The 25,997-nt window shown below is 36.4% G+C and overlaps 1 protein-coding gene across 4 annotated transcripts in view; it reads left to right on the top strand.

Moving 5' to 3' along the window:
• FBXL4 (F-box and leucine rich repeat protein 4) overlaps positions 1 to 25,997 on the top strand; it is an 82,927-nt gene that overhangs the window by 20,734 nt on the left and 36,196 nt on the right. For 2 of the 4 annotated variants that reach the window (XM_050786587.1, XM_050786589.1), the window contains 4 exons: positions 5,925 to 6,042; positions 6,675 to 7,258; positions 15,969 to 16,314; positions 22,147 to 22,391. In XM_050786587.1, coding sequence (XP_050642544.1) covers positions 6,747 to 7,258; positions 15,969 to 16,314; positions 22,147 to 22,391 — 1,103 coding nt within the window. In that variant the 5' untranslated portion in view covers positions 5,925 to 6,042; positions 6,675 to 6,746. Of the gene's footprint in view, positions 1 to 183; positions 620 to 5,924; positions 6,043 to 6,674; positions 7,259 to 15,968; positions 16,315 to 22,146; positions 22,392 to 25,997 lie in introns of those variants that run through there. The other 2 variants (XM_050786588.1, XM_050786590.1) reach the window with 2 other exon arrangements.

Below are 25,997 nucleotides of genomic sequence, written 5' to 3'. Positions count from 1 at the left end.
ACCTGACCTTGAAGGTTGAGTAAGAGAGTGCCAAGCAGTGGAAGAGAGTGGGCATTCCAGAGCCATCCAGCCTCAGTTGAAGATTTCAGGATGCTGAGGCATGAAAGCAGGAGTGCTGCTGAGGGCATGGTGGAGGTTCTGATGGGTCTACAGCAAGGGTGGTGGGTGTGGACATGAAAGGGAAGGGGAGGGCGGGCTCAAAGTTAGATTGAATGTTCTTGTATATCATGTTATCAAAAAGACAGCCTTCCTTTAATGGTACCTCTGTGTATATGAGAAGAATTAGGAAGAAGAAAACCTGGGAGGAGACTGAGAAGTTACCAGAGGCAAGAGGGGGCAAAAGAGCACAAGTTGGTATAAAGCTAGAGGGGGCTATAGTTGGTATAAAGGGGCTATAGTTGGCTATAGTTGGTATAAAGCACAAGTTGGTATAAAGCTAGAGAACTGATAGAAATTTCAGATGCTGCATCAAATTCACGTATCATTCCCCTCTTTTTCCATTAATGCTTTCTTTCATTCCCCTATGTTTTGATTTCTAGATTCAAGCAGAAAAGTCCTTCCTCAAAATAGTGTGTCTTGATCGGTTTCAGCAGGATTCAGAAATAATAATCATTTAAGGGTCGGTCTTTTTTCTTGAGTCATTACCACATTGAGCATTCTAATTACATTTTGGTACTATGTAGCAAAGCTGTCTAAACTTACTCTTTTTTTTTTTTTCCCTATGACTTCATTGACATGTCTCTCTGGGCTCTTTTGCAAGTAAATATTGTTACAATTTGCCTTCTATGTATGCCTGTGCCTTATTGCCTGTCCTTTTTGTCTTTTTCCATGTTTTTTCACTTTAGTATATGTTGAGAATCCTCTTTTCAGTTTTAAAGTTGTTTTCAGGTTCTTTCATCTCACTGTGAACCTAGCCTTTACACTATCCTGGCTCTAGTTCATTCTGATCACTCCCTTTGTTATTTTATTAACAGTCCTTTTCCTTCCTCCTTTTCCCTTCGAAGTACAAGCCGACTTCTCGGCAGCTCCTGCCATCCTGCTTCTCTCCGCCTCATCGATTCCCCATCTCACTTCAAATCTCAGTAGTAAACATATGTTCTCCCTTGTCTATACCTCTTAATTTCTCTTTTCCACTGTTACTGCTTTCTCTGTAATTGTGTTATTTAACTTTGTTAAGCATTTTATAATATGGAAGATGTGGTTGAAACCTAAGTTGTATTATAAAAAAATCATGTCGTATAAAAGCAAGTTGTTTCCCAAGGAGTACGAAAGTCTCATGATACAAGTTAAAATGGCTGTTGTTTTGGTATTCCTTGATTGTGCTAGTATAAATGTTCAGTGTAGAGAATTTCTCACTTATAGTCATTGTTTATCAGTGATTGAATTAAGCAACAAATGAAGATCATCCTAATTCTGACTTATTCTAAATGGAAAATAATATTTTTATATGTTGTGAGTCTTTAAAATTAAAATAGCTTTTTGAATGAACAAGAAAAGAGAATGTCTCCCGGAAGGTCCATTTTATAATCACTCTTTTGGACAAATTAAAGTGTTCCTGACTAATATTTATTTATTTGCACCAGGTGGGAAAAATAATTTTATCTTTGAATCCCATTCTCCTCATAAAATAGAGTTATTGTATCTTTTACACTTGGTTCATTGCCCACTGGGATATTCATTGGTTACCACAAATTGCCTCCATGCCTTGGCAGAAGTCCAGACAGCGCCTGGACAATTTGGACTTCTGCATTGGTTGTTGCTCCCCACATGAGTCCTGAGACAATGGCTTCATTCCCTTTTTCAGCTTCATTTCCCAGGGAAAAGTAGAGAGAGCTATCCTTTCTTCTCCATATGTTCTTCCCCACCCCTAAAACACTTTTATGTGTCATCTTAGTAGATTGGAAAGGAGTTTAGAATCAATGAAGGACGTTAGCAATGGGTTTGTACATTTGTCTTTTTTATTTCTATGCCTTGCTTATTTTCAAAAACAGGTTTTAACTTCTATAACATTTTCCGAATAGCACTGCTGGAAAAAGAATAAATATATTTGCTTTTTCAGTGTATCATACACTGCATTTCCTTCCTTTAAAAATTTCTTTTGCCATTTTTAACTTTATTTCCTGAAAAAATTAGCATTAAATATTATTTTTATCCATAGTTGGAAAAAACTAAAGCATCCATTTTACATTTCTATATTGAAGAAGTTTGAACATATAACACATATATTTACAGTTTATAACTCACTTTTACATATGTTGCCTCAATGCAAAATTTTGCTTAACTTTAACACAGCTTAAATATAATACTGCCCATATGACAGTCTTGCTGCTTTTGATATTATCTTATAATCTACAATGGTAAAAGCTGGGAAACAGTTTCAAAGTTTGTGGCTTGGTATGTCAAACAGAATATGACTTTCACAATTTGTCTAAAATCTTTTTGCCAAAAATGCTTGTGAAAATTCACATGAATGATGATATCTTATTTTGCAGGTATTTCTTTGGTTTTAAAAAACTGTTTTACTTTTTGATAAACACAGTTTTATAAAGAAAGGGGGAGAAGCTTAGTTGAAGCAATTTATAGACCGTAGAGTGAGACATGATGTCCAAAGATTAAGCAGTCAACTTATTCATCCACTGTGGCAGATGGTTTTCTGTCCTTCCTTTGATGGTGTCCAGGAATAACACATCCATAGTCTTCCAAATTAGCTGATTTGTCAATTGGTTTGAATATGTGTTATACGTTGTTCTTTATTTCCTAAATTTTATTTTTGCATTTTAACTTATTTGTTAATTCTGTTTCTTTTTGAAAAGAGGAGACTCAAGTAACTTCTTTGAAAAATGATTCTTAATTTATCTGCAGCCCTATTTTGAAATAAAGTGTATATGGTAAAAGAAAGATTTGTGCCATTTCAAATTTTTGTGTTAAGGATTGAGACTTGAGTTGTGAAAAATTGTCTGTTTGTTTGTTTTTGAGACAGGGTCTTGCTCTGTGGCTCAGGCTGAAGTGCAGTGATACGATCATGACTCACTACAGCCTTTAACTTCTGGGCTCAAGTGATCCTCCAGCCTCAGCCTTAAATATATATTTTTTTAATTTGACAGATTTATACTCGTGGTAGGTGAAATGTTTGAATAAAGAAGTAATATAACAGGTAGTTATTTTTTCCCCCAATTTTAACATGACATACTTCAGTATTTGGTATAATATGTCCTGAGGTGAATCTGGTTCATTGACTCATGAATACATCCAATAAGTGTATGCTACAGAAACACCTTATTTATTTATTTGTTTGTTTGTTTGTTTGAGACAGGGTCTGGCTTTGTCACCCAGGCTGGAGTGCAGTGGTGCAATCCTGGCTCACTGCAACTTCCGCCCCGCTGGGCTCAAGTGATTCTCCCACCTCAGCCTACCAAAGTGTTGGGATTACAGGCATGAGCTATCATGCCCAGCCTATTTATTTTAATATATGCTTTGTTGCCCTTCTTTGGAAAAAGTCTTATTCTGGTTATTCTGTTATTTCTTGTTCTTGTGCTGTAAATCCCTCTATTTGGTGAGTCCACTGACTGTCTCTCATCATGGTTCATTTTCTATTCTGGTCTGTAACTTATTACTGTGATGCATCATTAGTAAAGGTTTAGTCTGTTCTGTGCTTTGGAAGCATTCCTGCAAAGAGTTTTCACATTTGCTCTTACCAGGTCCTAAAGTTTCACCAGTTCAGGACTACTTTTCTTTTTTCAGTTTTTGGCATGAGGATAGGGTGGGATTCTAAACCATGAAGGTTGTGTGAATTTAGTCCCACACTCTATGTGTGGTTCATGCCTAATATGGTTCTGATTTCCTCTGGTGACTTTCCCCATTGCCTTAGTTGATATCATGCCTACTTGGGCTTCCTCGCCAGTGAGCTAACTTTTTATAGTCCCGGTTTCATGGATAGGGTGATCCTTTCAGAGTTTTGGCTTTATGAAGGTCCTTCCAACTGTGACCGGTGTCTTGAAATAACGTCTCTCATTGGGTGTTAGGGAGCCCCCTTGTAACCATTTTGGCCTGTAACTGGTTCCATGAGTCATATTAGCTTGAGCCCCTCACCTCTGCTCATTGACTTTCTTTTTTCTGCTCATTGACTTTTTTTTTTGAGACAGAGTTTTGCTGTTGTTGTCTAGGCTGGAGTGCAATGGCGCGATCTTGGCTCACTGCAACCTCCACCGCCCGGGTTCAAGCAGTTCTCCTGCCTTACCCCCCTGAGGAGCTGGAATTACAGGCATGTGCCACCATGCCCGGCTAATTTTGTATTTTCAGTAGAGATGGGGTTTCTCCATTTTCATCAGGCTGGTCTCAAACTCCCGACCTAAGGTGATCCACCTGCCTCGGCCTCTCAAAGTGCTGGGATTACAGGTGTGAGCCACCATGCCCAGCTGACTTTCTTCTTAGTTTCTTATAACTGTGGATTCTCTGCACTTATTTCAAGTTCAGTTCTTTAAGTAGCGTTTCAGTGCTTATATTTTTAAGCATTTCAGTGTGTTTGGATCTGTCTGGGAATGAGACGCAAAGGGATGCTGTTATACAATTTAAAATTATTTGGATTTTTACAATTTTTTAGTTTGCTCATCACCTTTCTATCAACATGTCAAACATTTTGTGCCTATTATGTACTGTGTACTTTGAGAAATAAAGATCTTTGGCTAGATTCCCTCCTTCAAGAGACTTACTCCTAATATAAACCCTAGAGGAATTAAGGTATATATGTCTTATAGAAATGCAGTGCCAGTAGGTGTCAGAAAGTAAGGCTACTGATGTGGAAAAAAGTGGTTAGAAAAGAAATGATAGAGGAAGCAAGACTTAACGTAAAATACGAAGCTTGGTTAGAACTTGATTGGGTTTGCTGGGTTAGACAAGAAGAGATTGGTCCAGCTTGAAGAGAGCCTTAAAATACCAAACCAAAGAATTTAGATTATATCTTATAGGTAAGAAAAAGGCATTGGAGGTTTTTGAGTGGAAGGGACATTTAGTGCAAATAATGTTTTATAATCTTAGTGCTAAAGTTTTGGAAGACTAGTACGTCACTCTATTAAAGAAAAGTTGGGACCGGGCGTGGTGGCTCATGCCTGTAATCCCAGAACTTTGGGAGGCCGAGGCAGGCGGATCACATGAGGTCAGGAGTTCAAATCAGCCTTGCCAACGTGTTGAAACCCCGTGTTTACTAAAAACACAAAAAATTAGCTGGACGTGGTATCGTATGCCTGTAGTCCTAGCTACTCGGGAGGCTGAGTCATGAAAATCACTTGAAACCAGGAGGCAGAGGTTGCAGTGAGCCGAGATTGTGCCACAGCACTCCAGCCTGGGCGACAAGAGCAAGACTCTGACTCAAAAAAAAAAAAAAAAAAAAAAAAAGAAAAGTTGGTACATCTCCTTTCTTAGAAGTTAAACTCAAGACTTTACAGGTACAAAAATAAGTTTGTTTCATAGTTCCTTATTTTTGTCAACAAAAGTTTACCTACTCAATGAGGATGGGCCCCAGCCTATGTTGTAAATGAGTGGAGCTGGCTGGGAACAAGAGTAGCCACTGAGAGAGCTCGTGCCTCTTGGGGTCTTGTTGATTGTTGAAGGTTACAAACTAGATCAAATTTTTAAAAAACACTGTTTGGCCTCGGTAAAATATGTACGCAAACATAGTTTGAAACAAAAGCTGTGAGTTTGCAACCTCTCTATAGATAGTGTTCATTATTAAATCTTTATTATATTCTAGCATAACATTTAAAAAATACATTATTTTACGTTATTTAAAATTGTGTACAAAATAGAAATATGTGGCCTGTTTGATTTGAAAGGTTGAATAACTGGCTGTTTACTTATAATCATATTTTTGGATATTTTGACTTTGAGACTTGGACATAAAAATATTTTCCAAAACTCTTGTCTTACAGGTAAAAGAATGTCACATGTCAGCATTTGTACCTGAAGTCAGTATGAAAATTTCAGGGTACATGGATGAATGCCAACTTTTGCATTTCCCATGTGTATCCTGTGGCCATTCTATCCGGGGTGAGTGATTTCTAAGAGTAGCTGGCAACAAACCAGATGCCAGCCAGTCGTGGACTGCCCTAACAAACAATGCTAAGAGTTATAAATTAAACACTGTCTGGTGATCTGTGATGTGTACGGCAGTTAATTTAGTTCATCTGGATTAACTGTCAGCACCAAAAAAACTATATTCCCATAATGTGAAATCTGAATTTAGTATGTTTGGAAGAGAGTAATAATTAACAGTAGGGAATTATTTGTTAACATGTAAAATTACAGCAGTGCCTAAGATTCTTTTGAATTTACAGCAGTATTTTAGTTGTTCACCATGTAATTTAAATAATTTTAATTTCAGATTCAAAGACTTAGTATTTCTTGAGTGATGGCTATAATTTTGTATAAAATACGGCTTTTTGAATTATATATCTTCCATTGCCTTATAATATAGTTTTGCTTCCTATATTGTATACATAACAATATTTAGGTTTCTTAAAAATACATTAGAAAATGACTTCACATTTGTATTTTAAAACTTGTTTTTTTAGTTTCATTCTGGGAAATTACATTGAGGGTAGAGCCTGTTTGTTACCTTATCCATGCATTTTTCGGCTTATTTAAATTATTTTACTTCACCAAACCATTCATTTTTTTAGAACATCCTTCAAAGAGTTCATGCGTCTTACTGAGGACACCTGACCTTTTGAAGCTTCATAATTCACATCTAGATGTCACCGGTCTTTCCCATGTTAACAGTTCTGACTATGTTTTATTATATATGCCTTCGGCGCCGAGCCAGGACAGCTACAAGAGGAGAGATGATGAACAGCCATAGAACTATAGAATCAAACAGCCGGACTTCCCCTCTCAATGCGGAGGTAGTCCAGTATGCCAAAGAAGTAGTGGATTTCAGTTCCCATTATGGCAGTGAGAATAGTATGTCCTATACTATGTGGAATTTGGCTGGCGTACCAAATGTATTCCCAAGTTCTGGTGACTTTACTCAGACAGCTGTGTTTCGAACTTATGGGACATGGTGGGATCAGTGTCCTAGTGCTTCCTTGCCATTCAAGAGGACACCACCTAATTTTCAGAGCCAGGACTATGTGGAACTTACTTTTGACCAACAGGTGTATCCTACAGCTGTTCATGTTCTAGAAACCTATCATCCTGGAGCAGTCATCAGAATTCTCGCTTGTTCTGCAAATCCTTATTCCCCAAATCCACCAACTGAAGTAAGGTAAGACTAATTTTTTAATGACCTAAGTTATATGGTAGAAAGGTTTTGGTTGTTTTAATATTGGATATCTTTTTTATTGCAAGCATTCTTTATAGTGATTTACATGAATTTGATTTTGAAAATATTCCTTAGTTTTCTGATGGGGAAGAGAGATCACTCATATAAAGATTTAATGCAGGCTTTATACCTGTAGTACCTCACACTATAATATTCATGGCTTATGCTATTTGCATCTCATAAAATTTACCAAAACCAAAAAACACAATTTGAACTCATAGGGACCATTCTGAGACGTTAGTATGAAATATGACTTTGAAAATATTTTCAAACAGGCAGCATGTTATTACTTTTAAATCTTTTCAACAACTCACAATAGGCCTGTGAGTGATACTTAAGAGGAGGTCCTTAGGGGATTTGGTTTAATGTTAGTTGAATGTTTTTGCAACAAGCATATTCATTTAAAAATCAATGTTGCTTTAAGTAATTCATGCATTCTCCCTATAAGCCTATTTTGCACATAGCAGCTCCTTGGCTCTCATTTTTGTCATTCAACCTCCTAATTAAAAAAAATATTAATATAATGCAGTCTTGCACATACCCTGTTCTCCATGTGCCTAGGACCCATTCTGCCCTCAAATAAACCACTTTTATCACTCATTTTGTATCTTTCCAGAATTTCTTTGTGCAGATACAAGCAAATACAAATATAATTTTATTTTTTTATGCATAAAAGTAAGCATATTTATCACATTGTACTGTACCTTGTTTGTTTCACACAGTAGTATATATTGGTTCTTTTCATGTAAGTACAAAGAGAGCTTCCTCATTCTTTCCTGCAGTTGCAAGTAATGCATAGTGTGTATGAACCCCAACTTATTAACTAGTCCCCCATTGATGGGCACTTAGTTGTTTCTAGTCTTTTGCTGTTATAAACATTAATGCAGGGAATTACCTTATCATAAGTCACTTCACATGTGTGCAAGTATATCTATGGGATAAATTTCCCAGAAGAAGGTTACTCAACCAAGGATAATTTGATAATTTTGTAATGTTTAGCATTTGTTTTTGCATTTTAACAATTTATTTTTAATTACATTTAATTTTAATTTTTAACAGTTGTAATTTTGATATATAATGCCAAATTCCTCTCCAAAGGGTCTGTACTATTTATATTCCCACTAGCAGGGCATGTACATGAGTGTTTTGCCAAAGCCTCGCCTACGGAGTATGTTAATAAATTTCAATATTTTTGCAATTTAATAGGTGAAAAATGTTATCTCATGTTAACTGTTAAAATTCTTTTATTATCTCTGAGGTTGAAATCTTTTCATATGTTTAAAAACCATTTATATTTCTTTTTCCTTTAACTATCTGATCATATTATTTGCTGATTTTTTCTATTACTTATGAATCTTAGCAGTTCCTAGGACTTTATATCACTTTATTAAATCACTCATTCATTAAATATTTTAGTGTCTACCATGTGCTAGGTGTTGTTCTAGGTATTAGAGATGTGTCAGTGAGCAATGAACAAAGTAAATAAAAATTCCTGCTCTCAGGAGCTTATTCTAGCCTGAGAGCAGATCAGGGCGCCTGTTCAGCTGTAGGATGGCCAGCTGCCAGTGCAGGAGGAGGTGGGCAGGGGTCAGCTGCTACCTCTGTAACATGCTGCTCCTCTGATGTCTCTGTCCCCTCATCTCTAAGGGAACACTTCCAGGGCCTGCCAGAAAGCATACAGAGTACAGCTCAACTTGAAGATTGCTGGTATAATCTTTACTTTTTTTTCCCCAGAACTACCTAATAATTCATTGCAAATAATGTTATTAGTCATTTTTTAATCTCAGAAAGCCAGTATACTTTAATTAAAATCAGATTTTTTTTTCTCCTTAAGAAGAAAAAAAAAGTATTACTGGGATAGGATCTTTTGTTTTGTTTTGTTTTGAGACAGGGTCTCTCTCTCTCTGTCGCCCAGGCTAGAGTATAGTGGCATGGTCTCGGCTCACTGCAACCTCTGCCTCCTGGGTTCACGAGATTCTCCTGCCTCAGCCGCTTGAGTAGCTGGGATTACAGGTACATGCCACCATGCCTGGCTAATTTTTATAGTTTTAGTAGAGATGGGGTTTCACCATGTTGGGCAGGCTGATCTCAAACTCTTGACCTCAGGTGATCCGCCCGCCTAGGCCTCCCAAAATGCTGGGATTACAGACATGAGCCACCGTGCATGGCAGGATCTTTTCTTACATGAGAATTGTTTTATTAGGACTCTGTCATTCTTCTTACAAACTTACCCAATTTTTTCCAAGAATCTGAAAAGATTTAGGGATGAGATCAATGGAACATGTAATGTGTTTTCTCCAGTGTAAAACTTAACAGCTGTATAACTAATTTTAAGTATAAATCATGCTCTTGGGTTACTGAGAGTTATTGGTGTGTGATTGTGATTAAAGTTAAAACTTTATTTATACGTGTATCTCTGATTTTCTTTACTGATTTTCAGCTTTAGTCTACTGAAAATATCATTACATTTTAAGAGAAAAAAAGGTGACCAATATATTATTAAAGTATATGAAAAGCCTTTTTAAATTTTACTGATTATGAAATCAATAGCTGTTTCATTGTTTAAAAAGAAGCTAGAAAATACAAAAAAAAGGAAAATATATATGAAAAAAATCTGTAATTCTTCTGCCCAAATTCAGTAACTGTTAACATTTGGGTGAATTTTTTTATACAATAAGAAACATTTATTGAACACCCTCTCTGCTAGTTTACTGCTAGGAACCAAGTAGAGAGTCAGAGATGGCTCTTTTTTGAGCTTACAGGTCAGCCTAGAAGAGGACCATGTAGAACATGTATTGGCAGAGGGGAGAACCTAATCTATGGGCTCAGAGAAGGCTTCCCTGGGGAAGTGACTTACCTGCAACCTGAGGGTTGAGTGAGGCCCCAGGGTGGATAGGGAAGGAGGAGAAACGACAGCGCATTTGAAGGTGAGATCGTGAGCTAAGATCATGGTTTGAAGAAGTGAGAAAAGTCCAAGAATGCAGAGAATAAGCTATTGGCAAATGCAGACATGGGAGTGACATTCTTAAGATTTAAACTAGTGGTTTCTAGACTTTTGGATTTTATAGAATTTTGGATCCAGCTTCCCAGAAGAATATCTTGAGGCGACTATTCCTGTGCAATTTATTATGCAAAAACTGTGGGAGAAGCTAGTAAGGGAGTAGAGGAAGCACGATGGGAAAAAGTCAAGCAAGGATGCAATATCATGTGAAGTCCCAGTCTGCTGGGAGGCAAAGTTGCTAGAGAGCTGGGCTTTCGTACTCCTGCACCAACCAGACTTCGACCATGGGCTGGAAGGGTGGGAATGGGGACTGTCAGTCTTCCAGGCACATGTCACTCCCTAGATGAAGCCCAAGGTAGTTTTGTGAAGAAGGTTGTAGGTGTAAACCCTTAGGAGCAAAGCAAGCCTATCTGCAGGGTGGCATATAGAACTGATGAGATGGGGGGTGTGCAGGTGAATGGAGTTCAAGTGGGAGGAGTCAGTCACAATAAACTAGTAACATAATAATGATCATAAACATTAGGGAACTCATAGACTTGTTGGATTATTTACTGTGCTAAATTAATGTACAGTGAAAAGACAAAATACCAATTTTATCTATCATCACCATCATTTCATAAAAGTTTATGCATCTGTTTTAAAAAAAAATTAACCAGCGATGAGCTTGGTCAATTCCAAGTTAAATGACAAAATCATGTTTCTTCGCCAACAAAGTCGAAAGGACCAGATCATGACAAATTTGTGAAATGATTACTTAAGCAACTCAGTTTATACCAAGAAATTAGCATGATTAGAATCTTGAATAAAGATTTTTTTCAATTTTATAAGAACATATATGTGTGATAGGTGCATACTAAATGTGCATTCTCACATTTAGTGATGGAAAACTCCATCTTGTACTACTGTTTGGGAACCACTGGGCTGCACTGCCTATTATTTTAATTTTATATCCCCCCCTTAGAAGTTAACAAACAAGAGTGTGTTGGAGTAGCTCAGGAATTTGCAGGAAATTAACTACTTTTAGTCCCAGAACATTTAAAATTTAAAACCAGTCTTTTCCTATTTCATGTGATTGCATTTCTTTGTTCAGTAAATGAAGTGGAAAAGTTACAGGCAGTTCTACCAGATCTTAAAGTCTTTTCATTTCTTGCTTAATACCTTATTAAGAGGAAAAGGAAAAGGCCAGGCATAGTGGCTCACGCCTGTAATCCCAGCACTTTGGGAGGCCTAGGTGGGTGGGTCACAAGGTCAGGAGTTCGAGACCAGCCTGGCCAAAATAGTGAAACCCCATCTCTACTAAAAATACAAAAATTAGCCAGGCATGGTGGTGGGCGCCTGTAATTCCAGCTACTCGGGAGACTGAGGCAGGAGAATCGCTTGAAACCAGAAGGTGGAGGTTGCAGGTTTTAGAGCACCCTAGTCCTGTGAATAATATCTTAATGGATGCCTATGTAAGACTCAGAAAGTAGGCTAGCTCAGGGTTACCATTTGGAAGAGAGAGACAAGGAAAAGGGGAAGAGGAAGATGACAAATAGAGGTCAGATTAAAGAAACCAATTGGAATAAAGTTATTTGGGAATGAAATTTAATGATGTGGAATTTTTTTTCAGTGTACAAAGCACTCCAACTATATAATATTGAAATTAAGAAAGCAGGGAGAAAAAAAGAGGCTTTCATAGAATTTGCTACCAAATTGAGTTAAGTAACGATTTCACAAATTTGTCATGACCTGGTCCTTTCGACTCTGTGGGCCAAGAAACATGATTTTGTCATTTAACTCAGAATTGACTGAGCTCTTCGCGAGTTAATTTTTTTTTTTTTTTAAGTACATGCTAGTTTATTAGTTTCCAATTAGAAATGGTCTGGGAGGCAGGGAGTGAATAGATACACCTGTCAGAATACTTTTTACTTTTATTTCTGTTTTCCTATACTATTCCTTTACTTTCAGCTAGTGAAATGGAACAGGGTTGGCAAGATAACTTTCTTTGCTGGCTACTAGATATACTAACTGGCTAGGATAAATTTTGGTTGCAGGGAAGCTTTATGTACTCATGTGCCTGGCATCAAGCCTCAATACAGGTTAGAAAACTTGCTTTCTTTGATTTCCATTAATGAAACATCTCTCTTCCTCTCATCTACCCACTGCTTCCTGGTTGCCCTGGAGAATGTTTCTCAGTGGTATAACAGCAAGTCAACAGTCATAGAGAGAATGGTTTATTGTTTCTGAGCACTGGACACATAGTAGTCATCCAGTACAATCAACAGAAAGAACATTAAATGGGCTGTGCTGGTTACCATCCCAGAATTGAATGCTCCAGATGCAGACTGTAAGCCTAGTCTCAAAGACATTCCAGGCTGAAATTTGCACATGTGATACTCGAGATTTAAAATACTTAAAGAGTACATTAGAGTTTGTCAGATTTGTCCAGTAGATAAATACAGTGTATGAGCATAATACTAAACATGTAAATGTACATATTACAGAGGCCATGACCTAAAGGAGTTTAATCATATCAACTCTGCCCTGGGGCTAGAGAATTACAGGAGTTGGGCTTTCTCCAGAATGTGTGTGTGTTTGTGCGTGTGTATGTGTGTGTACCCCTGTGTACATGTGCATATGTTTATGTTTGTTTTCTTGTTGTCACTGACTAGTTTTTATTATTCTGGCTTTAGTTTTCCAGAATAAAAAGAAATTTGAATATTCTCTTGTTGGGTAAGATAGATACCTTTCTCTTTTTAACTTTGAAATGATACATTTTAGCTCTGTTGGGGAATTTTAAACAAAAACTTTAATGCAGATAGCAGAAAATCTATTTGTATTGGTCTCATAGTTAATATTAATTCAAGTGTCCACAGACCTAGAAATAATTTTTGTCTTTTTTTTCTTGTTGCTTTTTCGATTATCAAGAAAAATAAAAGTAAAATATAAAAACTAATGATTTACTTGCAAATTTTTAATATTTAGACATATTTTTAAATCTTTCTAAAGACAGGTATGATCCTGATATTCTACTTTAAGTATAATTTTTGCAGCTTCTGATATATGTGTAACTAAATAATCTTCATGCTATATAGAAGTCAGAAGCAAGAATGATGCTAAAATAACATTAATCCTAATAAGTTTAAACATGCTAGAAATGTTAAGGAAGTCAGTTTAAAGCATCATCTCAACCCTGTCTATTTTGCATGTTCTGCAAGGTAGCTAGAGAGGAGTTTTGTAGATTAATGCATTATTAAAATGGAATATTTATGTTCTAATCAATATCTTTATACTTATATTTATAATTTTTTAATTTGATTTACATTATAATGCATTTCAAATTATACATGAAGACCTGTATTGTGTGCATATTTATTTATTGCTAAGCACTTGGCAGACGTTATTTCTATATTATATTTTCAGTGTTTTTCTTAGGCCTCACAAAACTCCCCATTGAAACTAAACAAAAAGGTTGGTTTGGTTCACATGTGCTGTAAACCAGTATAGGTGGTTATTTCATAGGGTCTTGAGGGGTCCTTGTTTCTTGGAGATGTTCCTCCAGCATTGTCTGGTGTCAATTTGCAGTAGTGACGAAAGAGTAAGACCAAAATTTGAATTTTCTCACCAGTATTGTTTTAGATATTTCAGCTCCTGTTCCCCAGCACCTATATGACTAGCTCTGTTTTACTGCATATATTTACATTAGAGTTGTTCAAATCAATTCCTTTGTTAGGAACCTTTGATTTTACAAGCTAATCTCTAGGGACACTTCTTAGGTTCAGGTTGGCACGCCAGGTTTATTTTTCTGCCTTGTCACTGGAAGAAGATACCCACCTGCTTCTCTTTCCTCATTAAACCTGCCACAGCCTGCTCTATTCTTTGGAACTCTTTCCCTGCCTTGCAAGATTGGTTATAGATTGTAACTAATTTCTCCATTGCTACTTTATTGTTGCCTCTGAATACAAGTACTCACAGGCTATTTATGTTTGATGGATTTTATTCCTACATTTCAGGAGAGAATCAGCAAAAATAACAAGTATGGGATTTTAAACGTTCTAGAAACTTCAATAGAAGTCCCTACTGTTAAAGTTCCCTGTTCTGTGGTTCCTGATTCCCTTCGTGATATGTTTATTAGAATTCCTCTGGAGCTTGCTTTTATTCCTGGAGGTGGAAATTGCCATACTTCCCTCTCTATTCTTCCAAGATTGTGGCTATATGCTTTTCTTGGTCCCTTCTTGGGCCTAAAACAGTTGGAGTACCTATATGTTGATGGCTTCTATAGTTTTGGCTCTGATTTCTTCCTTGAATTTCAAATTTTTTTTTTTTTTTTTCTCAGTTTCCTCTATGCTTTGCCATTATCAGTTTTTACTTAGATCTCAGTAGGTCATTGGGCCAGGAAAATAAGCGAACAATTTATTGGTGGAAAAAAATCTCATGTAATTAATGAGTATATAAAAAAATTAAGTGTTATTAGTAATCAGTGAATTACAAATTACATCATAAGGAGATATGGCTCACAATCAAACTAGAGATTATTTTTAATGCTTTCAGTGATCATTCTTATGTACTATTGGCATAAGCTTTTTTGAAAGCAGTTTGTAGTGTATATTGAGAGACTTAAAAATATTCTTATTCTTTGATGTAAAATCTTTATTAAAAAATTTTACTAGCCACAGTAAATAATTAAGAATAGAGGAAGGATGATAATTGAAGTATTTTTTAAATGTTTCTAATTTTCTCTTCTCTATTAGAAACAATATTAGAGAAATAGTTAACTGACATATAAGTATATTAAGTACCTGATGATACTATGATTATGAAGAATCTTTAATTTTGGAAAATAGTTCTATAAGAAGACTTATATGGAGATGGAATATAAGTTAGGCCTTGAAGAATAGATAGGCAGATAATAGTAGGTTGGGCATTTCATGGGGAGGAAGATAACACGAGCAAAGACATAAAGGTGGAAATAAGTTTATTGCATGGAAAATAATGATTAATCTAGCTGGGAAGCAGGAGTTCATTTCGAGAAATAGGAGAATGTTATTCCCCTTTTATGTGTTTAGATATTTGCTAGATACTAAGGATATAAGGATAACTTAAAGATGGCAAAAATGGAAATTCAGGAGAAGGGCGTATATAAGAAACACTTTCTTGAAACATTTGATGAAACTTCATGATTTGATAAATTAAAGAGAAAAAGATAATATGAAAATTTTGCGTTTATATGAGGCTAGTGACAGAAATGGAAAGGCTGAAGTAGGAGACCTTTGTGAAGCAAAATGATCAGTTTAGTTTTTGCGGTTGGTTTAAGCTATGTACACAGGAGAGCTTCATCTTCGTGTGTTTTATTCTTACTTTGAGTTTACTTATCTTGTAAAATGGAATGTTGTTCAGCTACCTCTAACTACATGTTCCGGTTTTTAAACTGACCAATGTGAAATCTATAAAAAAAGGACTGTTTGGGGACTTATAAAAATAAATTATGTAATAAGGTCTGTGGCATTTGGTGTTTTAAAGTCTTTATATCTCGGGAACAATACTTATATTGGATTCTGTTTATTTTGATGACTTTGTTTCACACTGTGACATATTGGGCATGGGGCTATAACCTTAAGGGACCAGTAGATCTCATTCTAAACTGTATTATAGGGAAGTTTCTTTTTTTGGCAGATGGGAGATTCTTTGGTCAGAGAGACCTACGAAGTTGAATGCTTCCCAAGCTCGCCAGTTTAAACCTTGTATTAAGCAGATAAATTTTCCCACAAATCTTATACGACTGGAAGTAAATAGTTCTCTTCTGGATTATTACACTGAATTAGATGCAGTTGTGCTACATGGTGTGAAGGACAAGCCAGTGCTTTCTCTCAAGACTTCACTTATTGACATGAATGATATAGATGATGATGCCTATGAAGAAAAGGATGGTTGTGGAATGGACAATCTTAACAAAAAGTTTAGCAGTGCTGTCCTCAGGGAAGGGCCAAATAATGGATATTTTGATAAACTACCTTATGAGGTAAGCCAAAAATATTTAGCAGCAGTATTGGATAAAACACTATAGATTTTTAGTCTTTAGATATTAATGTTTACTGAGCATTGGTAATTGAGCATTGGTAAGGTATATGTAATTTGATGTGTTGTATATTTTGATTTTGGAAAAACTACACAAAATCATGTTTTAACTAATTTCACTGCTTTTGTTTTGGTTTGGCTTTAGTGTTTCTGGATAAACTATTAAGTATGTATTTTCATATTGCTAATAATAACCAAATACAAAAATCAGTAATAAGTAACAATCCACTTTAATTCATATTACACAGTTTAAGTATGGGCAATACATGCATAACTTTGTATTAGTTATGTTAAAGATGATTTGCTATTAAAAATAAGAATATTAAGATTGTGAGATGAATGCTTATTCTATTTAATCCATAATTTAATCCATAGTTTCTCTAAGTGTCATTTTTTTTTTTTTTCTATACTAACTCTATTCTGTATTCTCCTAACTGTAATTTTTGGTCTAGGCAGGTAGTGCTTTTACCTTGGAATTATTAATACTTTTTTTTTTGTTTTGTTTTGAGATGGAGTCTCACTCTGTCGCACAGGCTGGAGTGCAGTGGCATAATCTCAGCTCACTGCAACCTCCGCCTCCTGGGTTCACGCCATTCTCCTGCCTCAGTCTCCCAAGTAGCTGGGACTACAGGCACCCGCAACCATGCCCAGCTAATTTTTGTATTTTTAGCAGAGACGGGGTTTCACCATGTTAGCCAGGATGGTCTCGATCTCCTGACCTCGTGATCCGCCTGCCTCGGCCTCCCAGGGTGCTGGGATTACAGGCGTGAGCCACCGTGCCCGGCCTGGAATTATTAATACTTTTTTATGTGTCTAGTCTGAAGTCTTGTTTTCAGTGTGTCCCTACTGGGGTGTCTCTGAGGTATATTTAGCATCCCAGGCTCCCGATGTCAAATGCTAGTAGCATTCCAGGACCATGTGATACCAAAACCTCTCCCCACCAGTTTCGAAATATTCCTAGGGGTGAGAGTAGGGCCAAGCATTTCTGTCTCCCACTGAAAACTACTGTGTGGCTAAAAATGTATAATCAGTTTTCTTTTTAAGAAAACTTTATAGACTCAAATTTTAACCAACTGAGATATCCCTCTTCCAAATTGATGGGTATTTCAGATTTCATGGAAATAACACAAATAGCTTAACTTTCATGAAACAATAAGATAGCCTCTTGAATGTGTTAGAGTAATAGTAGCTATAATGCCTCTCCAACATATTACAGTTAAAATGCCATGGCACGTCCTGTGAAGTAGCTAAAGTTGCCACATAAAGATGAATTTAAGTGTCCAAGGTAATTTGGTCTTTAAGCCATGGGACCAGGGTCCCACCCAGACCGCATGTGATGGAAAGGAAGCTTCACAGATTGGACAAGACTGGCCTTTACTGGGAGGAGGGAGGAAAGATGAAGGAAAAGCTGGGTTTGTGGGGGGAGAGGAGCATGAGATACTGACAGTGTTGCTCCTCAGGGCTCTGAGGAGGGTCTGTTGTGGCAGCAGTGGGAGCAGTTCATCTGGAGTAGAGTGAATCGCTGCTTTGATTCTTACCCACTTGCAAAAACTGTAAAATAGAAGTTTAATTTCAGCAAATACATCTTAAACAGTTTATTGAATTTTTTCCAGACCTGATAAAATGCTTGACCCATAGAATTTGAATGAAGGCCAGAGGACACTTTAGGCAAAGGGAAGAGAAGATACAAAGATGAGAAGTGAAACTGTGTGACTTGTTTGGGAACTCTAGCATTTCAGTGTGGCCAAAACATAGGATTTGATAGGGAAAACTGTAGGAGATGGAATTGGATGGAGGCTCAGGGCTGCCTCAGTGCACAGCTCCATGCACATAGATGACAGTGATTGGGACTCCCTGTCTTTGGCTGTGCGGAGTCTATTCTGCTGCATCATAGAGGGCTGTCTGGGTTTCACCAAGAGATTTGCATTTTATCCTTTCAGCCAGTGGTCTTCAGCGTGGTCCAGTATACAGCCAAATTAGTCAAGGGGAGTCACAGATACTTTAGACTTTACAGATAATTTACTTTTGCTAAAAAATTAGAACATGCCCTAGAGTAGAAAAATATAATAAAGTAAAAATATCAGTTTTCCTTAGTGTATTCAATGAAGTCCCAATTAAAATGCTAGCAGAATTTTTTTAAATTGAAAAGTTGGCCTAAAAATATGAAAATACTCAGGAAAATTCTGGAAAAGAGTGATAGAGGGGTATTAGTCCTGATTCTCATTTGCAGCCAAACAATCCACGACATTCCAACACATAAACTTTAAAAAACCTAGTTATTTTACTTGGAGGACTATTGATATGGGAGAAATAACATATAGATAAATGGAACAGAATAGAGTCCAGGAACAGGCCAAGAGGATAGAGGGAAATGTATTGACAACTCCTCTGGGAAGCTGTTATATTTATGTCGTTAAAAAAAAAAGAAACAGAAATAAAAACAGTTTTATATCTTTTCTTCCTTTTTTGCCTTTTGGAATAAAAAAGTTTTGATACCAGTGTTGTCTAGGATAGAAGCAAAAGGGTACTTTTTTTTTTTTTTTTTTTTTTGGAGACAGAGTCTTGCTCTGTCACCCAGGCTGAAGTGCAGTGGCGCAATCTTGGCTCACTGCAAGCTCCAACTCCTGGGTTCACGCCATTCTCCTGCCTCAGCCTCCTGTGTAGCTGGGACCAAAGGCACCTGCCACCATGCCTGGTTAATTTTTTTTTGTATTTTTAGTAGAGATGGGGTTTCACCGTGTTAGCCAGGATGGTTTTGATCTCCTGACCTCATGATCTGCCCATCTCGGCCTCCCAAAGTGCTGGGATTACAGGCATGAGCCACTGCCCCCGGCCACAAAAGGGTACTTTCATACAGTTTTTGTGGATATATAAATTGATGTGAACATTCTGAATGGCAATTTTCCACTTCCATCAAAACTTTTAAATGCATGTAATTTACTATAAGGATATATTTTCAAAGTTTGCCAAGATGAACATACATGCGTAATACATACACACAATGATATTGCAGTATTATATGCAATAGGAAAAAAAGCAGGAAATGCATCAATGAGAAACTAGTTGAATTATGTCACTTCTATGAAATGGAAGGAGGTGGGTCTGTATGTGCAGATATGGAAAGATCTACAAGATATATCATTAAATGAGAAAAGCAAGTTGCAGAATGGTGTATATAGTATCATTGTTTTAGTGCAAATTCAAGAACACAATTTCATATACATTTATTTGGAAGAGATCAGAAAAACTTAACAATGCTTATCTTTGGGGAGAGGGATGGTTAGAACTGAGTGTAGAGAGGCAGAAACTTCTCATTTTAGACCTTTCTTCAATGTTTGGGTTTACTTTTCACTTGAAATTGTTGATTTTTGTTCGTGTAATATTTTACACATCAACAGCTGTGTCTGGATGATGAGATTTGTTAAAGAAAAATTACTCAATCGTGCTAGGTATAGGGACCACTACAGTGGGATTTTGCAGTGTGAGAGGGAGATTGGGTTCAACAGCATGGGCAAGTGGGAATTAATAGCCAGGGAGCACTGGGTAGAAAATTACTAAGAAACATCAGGAGTAAGGAGATTCTGGCTACATCCTCTTTAAACTTATTTTAAAGATCCTATTGTTGTTACTCTGTGTTTTGTGATATTTTGACTTAAAACAGTGAAATTCTGACCTGAAATTAATACTGAGCCTAGATAACAAAATAAATTGAAGAAGAGCATTTAGGTTAATTGCAAAACAAAAAATTTAGCTAGATAAATACATTAAATTAAAAAAACCCCTCTCTCATCTAAATAAGTTTTTTAACATTTAGCCAATATTTAGTGTCTTTTTCTTTATAGTTTTTAGTTCAGAATAGGCTATTTAAGCAGTACTTCTTTGAAACTAGAAGCCCCCAACTGTTAAGAAAAAATAAATCTTGCAGTAATTCGATAAGATAATTTTAATTAGAGAAAGCAATGTTTTGAATTCTGCCTTCTTAATAATTCTTGTATCTGTTTGCTACTCCATCATCACTGCCAGCTACCTTAAGCAGACCCCTTATTTCCTGTTTCCTAGAATTCTGTATTAGCCCCATGGCTGGTTTCTCTTCCTGCCTCCTTGCTTCCAGTAGCACCCCCGCAATGTTCTTTCTGAAACACAAATGTGAACATGTCACTCTAGTTTAAAACCCTTCAGGACAACTCATTGCTTTCAGGATAAACCCAAGCTCCTCTGTGAGGCTTTCATAACACAGTCTTTACCATTAGACTCTCTTTTCACCTGGTTTGCCCCTGACTCGTTAAAGCTGAATGTTCCAGCATAAGAAACTATCATCAGAGTGATCAGGCAACCTACAGAATGGGAGAAAATTTTTGCAATCTATCCATCTGACAAAGGGCTAATATCTAGAATCTACAAGAAGTTAAACAAATTTCAAGAGAAAAACAACCCCATCGAAAAGTGGGCAAGGGATATGAACAGACACTGCTCAAAAGAAGACATTTATGCAGCCAACAAACATAAGAAAAAATGTTAATCATCACTGGTCATTAGAGAAATGCAAATCAAAATCACAATGAGATACCATCTCATGCTTGTTAGAATGGTGATCATTAAAAGGTCAGGAAACAACAGATGCTGGAGAGGATGTGGAGAAATAGGACCACTTTTACACTGTTGGTGGGAATGTAAATTAGTCAACCATTGTGGAAGACAGTGTGGCAATTTCTCAAGGATCTAGAACTAGAAATACCATTTGACCCAGCAATCCCATTACTGGGTATATACCCCAAGGATTATGAATCATTCTACTATAAGGACACATACACATGTATATTTATTGCAGCACTGTTCACAATAGCAAAGACTTGGAACCAACCCAAATGTCCATCATTGATAGACTGGATAAAGAAAATGTGGCACATATACACCATGGAATACTATGCAGCCATAAAGAAGGATGAGTTCATGTCCTTTGCAGTGACATGGATGAAGCTGGAAACCATCATTCTCAGCAAACTAACACAGGAACAGAAAACCAAGCACTGCATGTTCTCACTCATAAGTGGGAGTTGAACAATGAGAACACCTGGACACAGGGAGGGGAACATCACACACTGGGGCCTGTTGGGGGGTAGGGGGCTAGGGGAGGGATAACATTAGGAGAAATACCTACTGTAGGTGACGGGTTGATGGGTGCAGCAAACCACCATGGCACGTGTATACCTATGTTACAAACCTGCACATTCTGTACATGTACCCCAGAACTTAACAGTATATATACATAAAAAAAAAAAAAGCTGAGTGTTCCTGGCACAGGTACACTTTCACTTTGGAGCTAGGCCTGCTTGGCTTTAGTAGCATTCTGTGTTTCTTTTTGTCAAAGCTATTAAAATGTATCATTGTCCTTACCAATCCCCACTGGACTGTAAGCACTCTGAGAATGGGCACTCTTTCTTTTCTGTCCCCAGTGTCTGGCACGTAGTAGCTGTTCAGTGATGTTGAGTATGACAAATTGTATTATTCAATAGATTACCAAAATGTATCTTTGCACCTAAGAAAATGAGTAGGCAATATGTGCTGAGTATACTTTGAACAGTCTCGAAATGTACTATAGTCAAATGCATGCATGATTTCTTCTCTTTGGATAATTCCGTTGAATGTTTTTATTTACTATATGAAAATATTGTTATAAAATGTATGACATTTTATTCCTTATTAGATCATGTTATATGTTTCATAAAATGATACTGCTTTTCATTCTTGATGATCTTGGTTTCTCTGTCTTATTTAGCTTATTCAACTGATTCTGAATCATCTTACACTACCAGACCTGTGTAGATTAGCACAGACTTGCAAACTACTGAGCCAGCATTGCTGTGATCCTCTACAATACATCCATCTCAATCTGCAACCTTACTGGGCAAAACTAGATGACACCTCTTTGGAATTTCTACAGTCTCGATGCACTCTTGTCCAGTGGCTTAATTTATCTTGGACTGGCAATAGAGGCTTCATCTCTGTTGCAGGATTTAGCAGGTTAGTACAAAGGCTGGATGAAGTTTTTTTTGTTTTTTGTTTTTTTCCCCAGCAGCAGGCTATACTTATGTAGTGGTTTTCATAATAAAAGTTTGAAAGTATGTAACATGTACCTTACAAAAATAAAAAGGAAATAAATTTTGAGTGTCATGTTTAGAATGCTGCTGCTTATAAAAAATGAGTGTTTTACTATCCTCTTCAGCTAAATTTTATATGAATATGAAGGGAAACTATACCCTTTACTTCAGGGCTCCTGTTTCTTCTTTCTCATATTTTCAGCACAGATGATTAACACATTTTAAAAACTATTTCCAAATCAAAATCTACCTCTCTAATGTGATTTGTCAGAAATGGAAAACAATTTATTATAGAACATTTTTAATTAAATCTTAATTACATGTGCAATACATCACCCAGATTTAGAAGCTCATTTAAACTAATTATGTTGAAAATGCAATTGCATGCTAAATAGGCGACCACACTTGCAGACCTGCCCAGGTGTTTCTGCTCCTTTCTATTTAAGCATTTCGTTTCCTTACTATTAAATGTCACCTGTTAAGCATTTGAAAGCTTGCACAAGTGCATGTTCATTTAGTAATGCCACAGTCATTTTTCTTAGGATACAAACAGGAGTTTTTCTCCTAACCTTGATTATGGTTTTTCTCACGGTATGTTACATATAATCCCAGCATTTTCATGAAGTTAAATAATGAAGGAGTAGAAACTTTAGAGAAATTTTCTGTTATTTTTAATTAATGAATACTCTTGTATTCTATTTTTAAAAATGAAAAATGAACTATAGCAATCCCTACACATATCCCCAGTGAATACATTCTAGAACACTGGTTTATGAATTAGAAATTCGTATGTAGAGCCTTGTTTCCTCTTAACTCAGATTGTAAAAATAAAGATGCAGTTCCAGAAATAAAGATTTGATATTGTTAGATTTAAATGAAGTAATGATGTTTGAAATAGTAACAATGTGTTCCAAATACTGACCTTGATAGTTTATGCATCAGAGTGAAAAATAAACCAAGCAGTAATGGCCAGTAGCAAGTGTTGAAACCGTGGATGCGCTGAGTTTCTTTTCTGCCAGAAATTGAGCCAGGGGAAGGGGTTCATTGCTAGATATTTGGCAGCTGTCCAGTGAAACAGAGTTTAGTCCTTTCTACTTCCCCTTGCACCAAACACACACATTTCAAATTCTTTTCTCTGCTAATAGGACTAAGAAAGAACTGAAGCTAATGAAGACTGTGAATATTTAGAGCATACATTATCATAAACCAAGACTAACTGAATATGAGAACAGATAGAACAAGTGGTGTCAGTAAGCATTATTTTACATTATCTAGACCTTTGGGGCATTTTAATCACCCTCATAGCTCTTTCCCAATGTTTTCCATTATTAAGAATTTATTAAATGTTTGTTTTCACCCTTTGTGTGCAAGGAGTTTCAGTGGGTGTTGATCATATGCAGAGACATATGAGATATATAATATAGTTCCTGCCTTCAGGCTACAGAGAAGATAAAGATATTAAGATAAACATATTAGCATATCCCTTATTTATTTTTGTAAACAGAATAACTGGGTAGTAACTAAGTGTAGACGTTAAAGAAAACATTGGTCATGAATGGCTGAAGTCCAGCTTCACTGGCAAAGTGCTGCATATGACTGTGATAATGAGTAAAATATAAAGCTAATATTAATCAATTTTTAAGTTTCTTTATGTAGCTTCTTCTAGCACATGAGAAGAAACATCACTTATAAGAAGAAAACTTAGCCATGCCATTTAAAAAATTTTTATACTAGTAATGGATAAAGATCTTTTGCAAAGTTAGAGTTTCTATCTACTTCTAACCCACAATTTATCGTCCATTTTCAATTCACCCAGGGTAGTTGCCGTAGAGCAGTTTGAATAATCAGAACAAGCCATATATAGATTTAAGTTCTTATATTTTACTGTAGTATTTCAGCCAGTAAAATCATAAATCTTGATGGCATTCCTTTAAGTGTAGTCACTATTCCCATTAAGAAAAGAAAAAGTTGAAGCAAGAGGGAGAGAGAACCTTTTCTTGGGCGGGGCGTGTTGGAGTTTTCCCTACTGATTACTGTTGGCCCCCATGACTTGACTGCTGAATTGATAGTTACTATGGCTTGTAGGCAGCATTCCCAGAATAAACAATAAATATGCATGGCTTGATTATTAATGAGTAATCTATGAATAAGTATGGTCTATTTATGCCCATTACTATGAAGAAGACTTATTTGTAATATTTTAAAGAAGAAAAGCACATTTAAAAACTAGAGACTAATGTTGATGAGCTGTTTTTTGAACAAATCTTTGGGAAAAAGTTTGATGCAGTTTATTTTTGTTGCTTAAAAACCTTATCTCACAAGTCAGAACTGTTTAACTGGATTTTCAATAACTTTTTAGGAATTTTTATTATTCATCATAGCAGAGAAATAGGTTACATTGGAATAAAGAGAACTTAAAACTTTTAATCAGTTATTAAAATCTTAATCTAGCTACAGATTTGTGATTTGCTACTTTGAGTACTGTTCATGCATATCATTACTCATTAAAATCACATCTATTATAATTCCGCTTTTCTAATATGGTTCCCTGAAGTCTTAGATGTTCCTTTGCCTGCCTGCCTGTTTGTGCTTTAGAACTTAATTGTATCATTCTGTTCAAAAAGCCTTAGGTTCATTTGTTCCCTACCATTTTTCTTCAAATAGTTGCTGAACAGCCTTGTCTCCCCCTCAGTTATGTGTGGGTTTTTACTCTAAACCCCTCTTACTTGTTCTCAGTAGTTTATATTTACTCCTTTAGGAAACATTCTTGGATGCTTTCTAGATTCGAGAACTTTATTAGGTATTTTGACATAGAGCTAAAGTTTTATGGTATGAGGAGCTTATTTTCCACTAATATATTTATTCAGTTGCCTGCCTATATTTTATACAGTTGTGTCTTAGATTGTCAACTCTAGAAAGTAGGGACCATTTTAAGATGTTCTTTTCCCTTCTTTCTTTTTTTTTTTTTTTTTTTGAGACGGAGTCTGGCCCTGTCTCCCAGGCTGGAATGCAGTGGCGCGATCTCCACTCACTGCAAGCTCCGCTTCCTGGGTTCACGCCATTCTCCTGCCTCAGCCTCCTGTGTAGCTGGGATTACAGGTGCCCGCCACCGTGCCCGGCTAATTTTTTTTTTTGTATTTTTAGTAGAGACGGGGTTTCACCGTGTTAGCCAGGATGGTCTCGATCTCCTGACCTCATGATCCGCCCGTCTCGGCCTCCCAAAGTGCTGGGATTACAGGCGTGAGCCACCGCGCCCGGTCTTCCCTTCTTTCTGTCATTGTTGGATACTACCCCTATACAGTTAAGTAGAAGTTTTGTTTTTAATGGCTTTATTTTGGATCAGCTATGTTAAATAATGTTCCAAGTTATTTGGGATTAAGATTATCTTGAATTTACTGTTTTAGAAAACTTAGTGAGGGTCAGCTAAAAACCATGAGATTAGGAATTCAGAAGTCATAGATATTTTATATCTAATTCTTCTCTTTTTATACTTCAGGCAATTTCTGAGGACTATTACCTTTTATTTTGT

This window comes from Macaca thibetana, chromosome 4 (genome assembly GCF_024542745.1).
Source record: "Macaca thibetana thibetana isolate TM-01 chromosome 4, ASM2454274v1, whole genome shotgun sequence".
Lineage (NCBI taxonomy): Eukaryota > Metazoa > Chordata > Mammalia > Primates > Cercopithecidae > Macaca > Macaca thibetana.
This window is presented reverse-complemented; position numbering and strand designations above follow the sequence as displayed.